The sequence below is a fragment of the Antennarius striatus genome, chromosome 11, assembly GCF_040054535.1.
Source record: "Antennarius striatus isolate MH-2024 chromosome 11, ASM4005453v1, whole genome shotgun sequence".
Classification (NCBI taxonomy): domain Eukaryota; kingdom Metazoa; phylum Chordata; class Actinopteri; order Lophiiformes; family Antennariidae; genus Antennarius; species Antennarius striatus.
The window spans coordinates 5,522,501-5,535,040 of NC_090786.1; the positions used below are offsets into that span (position 1 = coordinate 5,522,501).

General features: G+C 39.5%; 1 protein-coding gene across 1 annotated transcript in view; it reads right to left on the reverse strand.

The window, feature by feature from the left end:
* The window catches only part of LOC137603547 (contactin-associated protein-like 4), a 32,668-nt gene that overhangs the window by 16,651 nt on the left and 3,477 nt on the right, over positions 1-12,540 (reverse strand). The window contains exons 2-5 of the mRNA XM_068327115.1: positions 8,495-8,605; positions 5,629-5,822; positions 2,778-2,925; positions 1,240-1,443 (exon numbers count right to left, since the gene is read on the reverse strand). Of these exons, the coding sequence (XP_068183216.1) occupies positions 1,240-1,443; positions 2,778-2,925; positions 5,629-5,822; positions 8,495-8,605 (657 nt within the window). The remainder of the gene's footprint in view (positions 1-1,239; positions 1,444-2,777; positions 2,926-5,628; positions 5,823-8,494; positions 8,606-12,540) is intronic.

The following is a 12,540-nucleotide window of genomic DNA, read 5'->3' on the forward strand; positions in this document are numbered from 1 at the left end:
ATTGACAAGCCGTATCAGATGACAGCCTGCTGTAATTGTTTCAGCTTTTTCATTTTATTCTGCGTGGCTTAAATGACTGAGACAAGACACACAATCAGTCAAAACAAGCATAATGTTAAATCTCTGAAGCTGCTCACAACAAAAACTCCTGTATAAAACCTCAGAAATCCTGTGTGTCTGACGACATTTGATGAATCCTTGAAAAATTGAGTAAAACTTTCTGTTGATGATCCTCCGTGCTCATAGAATCAGTCAGACATCGTCAGCCTCCCTCTTTCCTTTGTGTGACTGTCAACAGTATCAGCCATTTTCAAACGTCAGCAATCTCCGAAAGCGTCTGCAACAATTTCCAGAAAGAATTGCATGAGGAAGAGCTTGGATTTGAACACAATAGACTAAATGCCCAACCGTCTTGAGTCTCACAGGCTGCAGCTAATCAGCCTGTCATTGTGAGTCAAACATGGCCTCAGCTGTGGGCACAAAATCAAACACAACCAGCTCCCTGTGAAGCGCTGCCTCTCAGACAAACGCTAAACTGTGTATTTATAACCCTGTGAGAATGAACACAACTGGGAAACCTCCCTGTGCATCACCACGGTGACAGAGTGGGATAACATGACAGTCAATAAGGCCGTATTTGACACATAAGTCTATCATTCACTGAGACGGCAGGATCAACAGTCTGTTTACAGAGTTATAACCTCTGTCCAGCCAGCGTTTGATTTTCAATATGTCATTTTTAGTTTGTTTTTTTTATTGAAAAAAGACCGGATTAATCAGTTTAAATCAATTTATTTATACTGAGCTTCCACCTCAAACTCTGGGAGCTTTAGCCCATCTATCTACTCAAAAACTACATCCTGATTGGTGAGAAACAGCAAGGGAAAGGGATGGGAGGGCATGCATTTAGCATTTTATCAAACATTTTTATTTCTTTTATTAAATGCTGCCGGGCAAAGTCAGCTAAAGCTGCATATTAGTTTTTAACCTTTGCCAAATCATTTATGTTTTGTGTTTCAGTGATTTTGTTTGTTTGGCTGTTAGCAGCATTGCTCAAAAAAAGGTATGAATAGATTTTAAGGCACATCCAGGATCATCATCTGGTGCCAGAACCTTTGTTGAATATTCTTTACTATTGTGGAGTAGAAATATCTTTATCTACTTTGTGTTTCAAACCTTCACCTCAGGTGCCCCATGAAAATCACTGCATTGCGTGAACAAAGGTTTTAAATGCCGTACCTTTTCGGAGGCGCAGGAGAAGCGTTCCGTTTTCTAACTCCAGGGTGAGGCTACTCCCGCTCTCCCCCTCTGAGTGAAGCAGAATCCCAGAGTTCCTCAGGGTTTTAAAGTTCAGAGACATCGTCTCCCAGGCCGTCGCTATGGGCCTGGGACCCAACCAGAAGAGGAGGCTGCTGCCGCCGTCGAAACTAGCAACATCAGAATCTGAAAATAAAACACAAACCACCCTAAAATTGATATTACATGATCATAATAATGACTAAATACCCCGAGTGTATGATTTTCAGGCTTATGAGAACTCTGACAGATGGCAGGATGGCCAGCTTCTATTAAATCTACTGCACCATCAGGCTATATTTCGTAAACATGATATTTGAAATGTACTAGACTGCACAAAAGAAAAAGTTTAAAGGCTGTTTTGATGAGAAATAAAGCAATATAGAAAACCAGCCAGAGGTCACACAGGATGTGACAAACATGCTTCAACAAAGTTCTCTAAAGAAAATGATGCACTAAAATCACCCGTCGTCGTGTTGCCGTGCAACACATCTTGGGCCTACGGGGTTGCTATCAAAGCATCAAATTAGAAATGTCAGCCGAGAGACATCGGTTACAGCATGTTGTCTCGACGGGAGCCTTCGCTGCTGTCTGTGGTTCTGAAAACAGGACAACCTTTCAAGTCATTCAAAAGTAAAAGCCTGAAAGTCTTTCTCTCCTCCTTTACCGTTTAGATGTTGTCATTCCAATAAAAGTCCAATCCAACCGAACTATTTTTGAACCATCGCCCCATGACGTTGATTCTTGCATTACTTACAAAAATGTTATCATAACAATGGTTGTGTTTTAGTGCTACCATATCATAAAAAAAACAATTTCCTCATTCTCATTTTTCATTTCCTTTGCATCATATTAGGACCAGATTTTCTTCCACTGTTTCTGGGCTCCCGTGACATCTGTGAAGTCTAGGAGTAGACAAAAACTGATTAACTTCTCACGCTGGCTCGACTTCTCACAAAGTACTTCCGCCAGCATTCATTTAACATAATGAAAGTTCCTCTGCCACACTGCGAGCTTAGTAAGAGGTCCTTTATTAATGTCTTGACAAAAGCACCTCTTCTGGCTCTGAAAGTAATGAGGTAATGAAGAACTGGTTAGGCTTAACTTCTGCACGAGTCTCTTAGCTCGTGTGAGACGAGGTCTCTGTGTCAATAAATTGAAGATTAATAATGAGACATTACTCATTACATTAACAAATGGCCGCTCATTGCAAATACTAATGTCTGCAAAGCATTTCAGTTTCACCAAAAAGCTGACAAATAATAAAGCCGTGATGGGGAACCAACTGGTCCAGTAGCCTTCTTCCATGGATTCCTCCAAGCATCAAAAGCCATGATGCACCATTCATAGAAAATATAAAAATATTGTGTCTGAAGGATTAATATAATTTTTTTCCCTCAAATTTGTTTCCCCAGATTGATTAAAAGAGGCGATTTGAAGTAAGTAAGTATGAGTGGAGTATTAAAAAACCCGAAACTGACTGTAAGCGCAGCCGTAGGTCTCCAGACGTAGTCCGATATGACCGTTGCGATTCCAATCCAAGGGGATCAGGCGGACGTAGCGAGTGATGACCGGATGCTGGAGCTTGTGTTGGACCACACTGTCTGCGTTACTGTTACCTGGAAACGCCTGGAAAGACACACAACAACTGGTTTTCATAGCTTTCACCACCAAGATAATTGGAAGTTTTACTACCAACCAGTTCATTGTGGTCTCTTCTCTGGAGTGAAAGTGCGACTCGTTAAACGCTTTTGGGAGAAATAGTGTGTTTGATTTTCCTGTTAATGAGGGGAATTTGGTGGAGATGGGGCCACGTTCCTGGTGAATGGTTCCTCAATCAGGTGGAAAATTAGATTTGTGAAGCACTAGTTGTAGATTTATTTGTTTTTGACGCTTTAGTAAACACTCGGCCCATGGAGAAAAACATTTATTAACCTCTGCAGCGCTACCATTCCTTTTCTGGATCCATTAACCTTTAAGCGTCAAGTTGGATTTGATCTTCAGTCCTTTTATCAAATTGCTTTACACATTTTTTTTTTGTACCTTCGGCCTGCTGTCCTTTGTCCTTACAGGTACTTTCAGTGAAATCAATGCACCATTGAACTTCAGAATTCCTTTTTTGGTCGGAAATAAAGCAGCACCTGGATGACCTGGTGAGTGATGTCCTTCAGAAGGGGGACATCTACTTGCCTGACAAACACCCGCTGCTAATCCTGACCTCTGACCCCTTCATGAAGACTGCGATGTTTGAGAGCATTTCCACCTGACGCTATGCGTTTAAACTGAGCTGAAGGTTACACATATTATTCAAATTCTTACGTCTGCACGTCTACTGCTGCATGGACTGAAATATATCTGCATCAAATGTTAAATGGTGGTTAGTATGAATACACTCTCATTGCTTTTTGAAATGCAACCTTAGGGGAAGTAGAAAATCCTCTAATAGAGAGTCTGATGTTCATAATAATAATAGCAATGTGTTTAAAAAGGTAATGCTTATATAATGTACTGTACACAAATGCATTGGGGATACTGCACATTCTATTTCAAAGCATGAAAAGCGGAACAAGTCATTGAATTTGATAATATTTCACAAAAAGTCAAGAAATACATTGTTGAAAAAATAATGTACTATATAAACTAAGAAAGGCTTGAAGATTCAACTGTCCTGAGAATCATAAACTAATTTTTAGTTGCATTTAGTTGCAAAAATGCTCTTCTGAACAATGCCTTGAACCACCCATTTAATTGTGTTTTTATTTTCTCACTCTGTCAAGGACAAATGTACAGCCAGCACATACAGCATCAGTTGCCTTGTTCCTTAAATAAAGGCCACCTGTAAAACACCTATTTTTTTCCACATAATTAATGACCTCAGTAATGAAGTCAGCACTGCTAGTTTTTTAACACACCACTTTTGTTAATGACTCAGTTTCACAGGATCAGCAGCCTGCACCTCATTCCGATTGGGTCTGTTGGATTTCAATACCTTTACCAAAACTTGTAGAAACTTACTTGCAGTGTAGAAGTTGAAATTCTAACAAAAACAGTGATTTATATTGCTGGTGATGTAGGACTGCTATTATTTTGAACGCAACTGTATGTTTTGTGAATATCAACTAAACCTTTTTATTTGTATTTTAAGGAAAAAATCCAAAGCAATCAAACTAAAAGAAAGAAATTTAGTTTCTCACAGCTAAATCTTTAAGATATCTGACATCCTCTATTTTTCACATATTTGCATTTGAGGAAGATTCTACTTAACAGATTCTACCTTCACCCATCGTTCCCATCAGGAACCTGCATTTCTTTATCTCAGTCAATATTTAAGGGTGCAATATTCCCTGATTATGGGTATAGATTCTTAACACCATCTGCTTTTTGACAACAGTGGATGTTAATGAAGAAAGATGGGAGAGGAGGCTGAGAAAATTGGAGAAGGAGAGAGAATTACTCTGGCACTCTCAGTCCAGCAGGAATAGCAACTGATGAAGCAGCTCAATAGTCGACAGGTCTCCAAAAAGCTGTAATAAACTTGGCTGACTAATACCTGGGGCTTTAAAAGGATGTCTGAGACATGTCACAGATTTATCCCAATTTATGCCAAGCGCAATATCAACAGGCTTTAAAGACATGTTATGTCCTTTTCTGTTCTCTCCATCTCTGAAGGAGTCTCAGTAGAGCTTTGGTTTTACCCTCAATGTGAAAGTCTTACCCGTCATCAGTTTTAAATTGAAGCTGTCTATTCCAACCTTCCTACCTGCTAAGTGCAACTTGGTCAACACAGTCAGTGAGTGAAGCCGTGGGCAAAACAAATTAACATTTTAATAGGAAATTTATGAATAAATGAGAGGCCACTTCCGTTGGATTTGGCAAATCTAAATAAATTGGGTGATTATTTTTTGATATACAGTTTGTTTTTTGGCCAGACATCCTGCAGGGTGTCAGGAAAACTACATTGAACGTTTATTATCTTTAATTATAGTAAAAATACTGATGGTAATGAACAGTAGACACAAGGAAAAGTGTTGTTCAGCCCGGTTTAAAAAAGGTGGTTCGAGTACAACGAAAATACACATTATTATAGAATAATAATAATTCAAGTTATTCAAGTTATACATTGTTCAAATTGTATAACCTGGATGTTGAAGGTCACCAAGAAGTTTAGAAGCTTCAGGTGCAGCTGTAACTACCTTTTTTTGGTTCAGTTTATGCACCTTTTCTCCAAAATTTCTACAACATAAGATCATTTTCATCTGTTTGCTGCGTTTTGACAATAATAAATCAGGCCTCGTCATTAAAAGAACTGTATCTCTAGTGTAATGCACTAACCCCTATATTGTCTTCTTGCCGATACGGCCTCCAGTTGTGTCCTGTGTCGCTGAACATCAACAAGTAAGCCGTCAGCCAATCAGAGCTGCCGTACCGACCTTGTGTGGCGATGGCAGCGATTTGTGTCCGCCTCCCCAGGTCGACCTCCAACCACTGATACCTGTCTGAATTCAGAGGAGACCATCCTCCAGCTCCTGGAAGAAAAGACGCACTAATTTTAGAGAAGAATTCAATTTCAAATATAACAATTGTATCTGAGTCCTTTTAAAGAAACGGACTGAATGAGTCTTATTGAATTAAATTTAAGGAAAACTTTCTCAGAATTTGTTCGTTAAGTTAGTCATCAGTTGAGAGACTTTAGTAAATTGATGGACATCTCTGTCATTGCGCAATTTTTTTTTACCTCATTAGATTATCTAACATTTGAGAGATTCTAATAATAGCCCTCAATTATATTTACAATCTAATTCTGATTTAATATTGGTTATTAACACTAATGCATCAAACTAGCAGCAAACTTATTCTCACCTCATTTTTTCTCACCTGAGAAAAAGTTGAACAAATAAAGTAAAAATAAATAAATTATTATGCCAGAAGTTGACAAAGATAGATTTTATTCCACTGAAGAATTTATAAGTTACATTTTATATTTCAACAATGATACAAAGTATTCTTTCACAATATAAGGCGCTCACATTCTTTAAAAGCACTGATGATACAATTTATCTTGTTTGTTCATACTCAAGAGCAAACCTTCAAAAATCTCCTTTATAAAATAAGAGATGCAGCATCTCATCCTGATAGGTGGTGATCCAACCCATGTGTTGTTGGAGGTAGACAATAAACCACCATAGATTTTTAAAAAACCAGGTTTTATGAAACACTATAATGTAATTATACGTTACCGCAAAAACACAAGTCATTGATATCTGAAAGGCAGTGATATACATCCATTTCGTAATGAATGCATGTATCGTAATTTAGTTTCCAGATTGGATTAAGCCCTGCCAGATTTTACTCTTTTGAACAAAATATTGAAGTATCAAATTGTCTGAAATGCCTTCTGCAAAATTTGGATGAATCTAGTTGTAGAATGACGAAACAAACACACAGAAAGCTTTGGATCTCCTCCCGCCGACTCTGTATAACTGAGTCCTCCAAACTCCTCAAGCACCAAGGCTTCAATGACGACTGAAGCCGCAGCCCCTTGAGAGCGAAGCCCCCCCCGACCCACATCCTGCTTCAGGAGGGGGCACTCGTCTCCAAGGTCTTTGAATAGCTTTTAGTTGAGATCAGGCTGTTCCACATATTTTCAGGGGGAGGGACAAAATTATGATTAAAATGATCAAGCCATCATTGATGTGGCAGACAAGAGCCCTTAGTAAAATCTGCATTATTTACTTATCGTCATGGATTAGTGTCCGTGTTTATTGTGTAAGACAACCGCTTGGGGGAAGCAAAAACGTTTCTTTTTTTTTGTAATCTTGAACAAATTCGCATCGCCTCCAAAAATCTCTGTTCATTTTGTCAGTAAATGAACTCCAAATGAAGCAGCTCCTCAGAGAACGACAACACAGGATGAAAAGTGGTAGCAGTAGCTGCAGGAGATGCTTTTTAATTTATTCAATAACTTCCAATGAGAAAAAGGTTGGATCCTGCTACTGCGTGAAGTGACTATTTTCACATCTGAGGTGTATATTGTTGCGTTCAGAGACAAATTACTTTTATTGATCGGACTAATAAACCATATGTGCGCATGTTAAATAGGTATGGTACAATGTGTGCAAATCTTTAAGAGACTTCATGCACATGGAGCCATCAATCAATACCTGGCTTGTGAAAAAAAAAATGGTTGCAGAAGACTGAACGTCTGTACTCACTTACCAGCATATTGTTATTTTCTTGGCATGCCAGTTAGATTCTTTGAGCCTGCTTCAAGGTTACTTTCTTTTTTCACCCAGCTATTTCTCACTTTTGTGTACAACCCATTCGTGTTTTGCCGTTCAGACGCGTGCTGTTCCTTTGAAGACATCTGATGCTCCTTAGCATGTATCAAACAAACTGCTTTGCTTGACTGTGAAGTGCAGGAACACAGTGGGTGTGTTAGCTTGCAGCTTCAACCATCAAACGCGCGATGGAAACATCGATCTACGGGCCATGCTTCCTGCATCCCGTAGCTTGTGCTTCCCAGGTAGTGTGAATCATCCTGATCCTGATTATCAATGATGAAGGCAGTTCACTACTGTTCTCTGGCAGGAGTGCAAACCAGATGGCAAGTACATGCATTTAAACCCAACAGTGTTTTTTTTTCCCTAGTCAACGCTCATTACGTTATAATAAGTAGTTGTATGCAAAGTGTATGCATTTATCTAAAACCTGCTGGATATTTAAGAACTGTGTGTTTTGACTTAATTTATTTTCTGTTTTCCAGGCATTCAGCTGGAGGTCCTTTTGTTCTCTTCTTGTTTTCCATGCTGTGCTCTGTGACCTGGAGGGAACTGAATCATGAATCATCGACTAAAGGATATCCTACTAACCTGCACAACTGGCAGGTAAAAAAACATGAGTATCCAATCAATATTCAAAGACGTCTCCTTCCACGGAGCACTAATAAATGTCTGCTCTGCATTGACAACAACCTGCTCCCTGGTTGGAATTTTGCCCAAGCTCGATTCTCCTACTTTTGAAGAGTTTGTCACTCTTTCTGTATCATGAAATCTCCCTTTTTTCCTCCAATCAAATCTACATTGGTCTATAACGCTTCTAAAATTGTGCCCTCACCATTTCCTGTCCCATCAATTTTGCGCGACACCATGACTGTAAATTTTGCACAGCTATATAATCCAAAAATTATCAGATTACTCACCTTCTCTTCGGTTCAGCTTAGCAAAGCCCGGGCCATGGCTTCCAGACAATTGAGAGGAGCTTCTGAAGGATGATGGCAGCAGATTGGATACCAATGGACTGTGACACACCTCTATGAATCACAAAAGTAAATAAACAAGTTGATGAACTCGCAGTTCAAAATAATGACATAATTCACCAGAGGCAAGGTCTTTTTTCCTATTCTCTTCCATTGACAGTGCTGAAAAACTTAATTTAAATGAAGATTTATGGAGGCTGATGCACGATTATTTGGATTTATTCCAACAAACAGTGTTTTGATACTCGATAAATGTATTCTACCTTAGAGAGAAAAACTGGCCGTCAGAGTGGAACAAAAATTCTGTAAAAGGTTAAAATGATAAATAGTATTTGTTGTCTCAGCAAACTTAGTAACTTTAATATTATTTCTTGGAAGATTAAACTCCCAGAAGATTAAATTAAAAATTTGATTCCAATTTACATTTTTTTCGATGCCAATAATTATTTCAAGTGTCATAAAAGCTTAGATCTACCTGCATCATTTAAATTTGCTGAAACTGAAATGAGAACGTCTGCACATTTATGGAACACATTACTGGATGATGGCGCAAGAGGACGACTGCTGTCTTCACTGAAACCTATGCAGAGATGTTCTCAAGTTTGAGTTCAAGGTGTGCAATTTCTGAATGATGAACATTTGACTGTAAACACTGAGTCACAGCAGCAAAAGATCACTGACAAGACCTGAAACAACACCAATCGACCTGATAGGTATCTTCCCCCGCTTCAATAAACAAAAGAGATCAGGAGATTTACAGGTTCAGAGCTCTTCAAGGGGCATGGACACAACTCATTATTAAGATATGCATCTCGGAACACAGTAACGAAGCTAAGACTCTGCTGGGCAACATGAGCCATATTTCTCAAAAACAAATGAAAACCATCAATTTGCAATGAATTTGCTCCTACATTTTTCTTACTGACGATAAATCTGGCAAAACCTTGGAACTAGGAGGAAAGTTTAGAGAAATGAAATGTACGTTCTTCTCATTATCACAGAAGCGTCTATTAAAATTTAAGTAAGGAGCAGAAAGTGAGGGTACAATAAATAGTGCATGCAATGTACATTTACATAATGCTTTACATTTTAGATATTTATATGTTAATTTTATGCAAAGTTTGAGCATTTAAAATGAAAACCTCCAGTCCAAATCCTGCATTTCATTGTTTAAATATTAGCCCTCTCCAAGCCCATTCCCCCTCTGTTGCATATATAGTTGTGATACATGTGGCTCCTGTGGCCAGTTCTACAGCTGCATGTAGAACATGAACAATATCTACAATATCATGTCATAATGAACAAAGAAAAGAGCAAGAACCAAAAAAGGAAGAACCAAAAACTTCACTTCCTTCTTAGATTTTCTTGCTCGCCGATACGTGTTTGTATTTTAGGTAGAAGGCATTAAAAAACATTGCAGCACATGGGAAGCAAGACAGGAATGAGGCATTCTGAGGGCAATTCAGTGAGGTCACGTTGGAAAAAATGGACAAAACAAAGAAGCAACAACAACAAAATAAAAACAATAATCACTACTGAATGATATGAACGAGTGTATGACTTTCTCGTTTCATGCCAATTTCACTTTTTTTCACTTCAGTCAGGAAAGAAGTAAGAAAAATCAAAACTGGCAAACTGAAAATTGCACCAGTATAAAGTTACTGCAAAATATTGGGAAGAGAAAGGAACATCACGATGTGGAGTGCCGACAATCATCACCTCACCAGCTTAGCAGTAATCTAAATAATGCACAAGAGAGACAGACAATGTGTGTGTGTGTGCGTGTGTGTGTGTGTGTGTTATCATGCAGGTCAGCCGGCACTGGTGCTACAGTCATACTTCATTATGGTGTTCCAGCCTCTGCCCCGAGAAAATGTCAAAACACACATAATCACCTGTTGAAACGTTCTGCACTGATAATCAACACCTCCATTGGCTTTTACACGATCGATTTCACAAATGCAAACAACATTTCTGAAGAACCCTGAACCAGACAGCGTCTGAAGGTTTCCTCTAGTTTAACACCTGGATTCCAGGTCCTCCTCGAACAAAGCCTAGGATCATGTTCCCGAAGGATTAATTCACTTCTCTGATAGTCAGCTTTACATAAAATACTGTGCATCAAGTCCCTGAAGGAAAATGTTTGTGGGAGTTTATTACGTTACCATGGCACATGTCCAAGAAACAGTGTATTATCCTATTTACTCCAAGACCCCAACTGCGGTTTGTTTTACAGCTTGTTTGAGCTCAGCATAACATTTGTATGAATAATCAAAGACTAGCTTATGTATATTTCAAACCAATCCTTCTGTGGAGCAGAGAAGAATTTACATGGATGTGACTGTGGCACTGAAATACTTATGAAGTTCCATTTTTGGAGAAGTGTTGAAGCGCCAGTAAAATCCTCTCGGTTTTGAGTCTCATGCAACTTGAACTGAGTAGATTCTATCTTAAGTAGTTTGGCTCAGTGTGTGTGTATGTGTGTGTGTGTGTGTGTGTGTGTGTGTGTGTGTGTGTGTGTGTGTGTGTGTGTGTGTGTGTGTGTGTGTATGTGTGTGTGTGTGTGTGTGTGTGTGTGTGTGTGTATGTGTGTGTGTGTGTGTGTGTGTGTGTGTGTGTGTGTGTGCGTGTGTGTGTTTGGACAGAGCTAAGAACCTGCAGTGTCTCCTCCCTGGAGGAGGTGCAAAACCTGCTATGACATCATAGTTGGCCTCAAATCTCAATACGCTTCATTGGAAATAATATTTGATAGGTGAAGAGTGCAAAAAGAGAGACAGTGAGGAAATTTTTTGAGAGCTGAAAATCCAAAACTAATTAATTTGAATTTGGACATTTCTCACTATTGCAGTATAGAGGAAATCCTTTGATGCCTCGTCACCACAGTGAGTGCATTTGCAGCCACGACAGCTCCCGTAATCATCATCCGGACCGATGTTCCAGACCAGATATCCGATTGTCGGGTTGGTCTAAACGCAGTGATTGCCTCAGTCGTCCTGTAGTGTGAATCCTGCTTTAATCTAACCTGCATCTGACTCTCACTTGAAGTGCATACAAAAATAGAGAAAGTTTCAGAAGAACTTTGGTGCCTGACAAGCTGCAGGTGGGCTCTCATCCTGTTCCCTCTTCCATCTCATTAGCTCATTTAGTCATTAAATTGCTCATCAGATACCTAATCTTGAAGTTTTGGCTTTGACTCAGCTTTTTTCCTATGGTGTTCAATGTCAGCCACAGGCTTGAATGCCAGTGATATTTCTCCTGCACCCGTTTTTACGAAGACACCGCATCGGATCTAATTATCCCTTGTGGCAGCCTGATGTGAAAAAAAGGAACAGATGGTGATTTACAGCCAGAGCAATTTGGAAACATGTCCAGTGTGTGCATGTTTCACAATATTTTACCCAGGCGTGATCCAAAGCCCCAAGGACGTGATTCAGGCAATATAGAGGAATATATTTCAGTAACTACAGTTTCAATAATGTAGACTTCATGGCCGTTATCATCTTCTTCTTCTCTTGGTTTCTTTAACCGCACCATCGTCATCTGTTGCTCCTCCGTTATTGTCTTTATTCTCAACTTTAAGACGTCTGAGGAGCCGACAGGATCGGTGATGAATGAGTGTTTGTTCATGGAACCGATGCTCCGGTGGGACTGGCCTTCAGCAAACATCAGTGCATCACAAAAGTCAGATAAATGGACACCGGCCTCCGTGTTACTACTGAACTACTCATCCCCAGACTGATGGTTACACGCTTGTCTTGCCAGCCAGTTGCGCGGCCTTGGCTTCATCAGAAGCCATTCATGGCTCCTCTTCTGCAGACACATTGTCATAAATGACACTGAAGAGCAAACACCAGTCGATTGTTCTCCTCGGTTTCCTCTGACTTTTCTAACGGACATAGATGGAGCTGTAGGGCACATAAAAATGTGACTGTATGGATTTTGGCAGTGTAAAAAAAAAGTTTCCTCAGCTCCATCAGAGAAAAACTGTT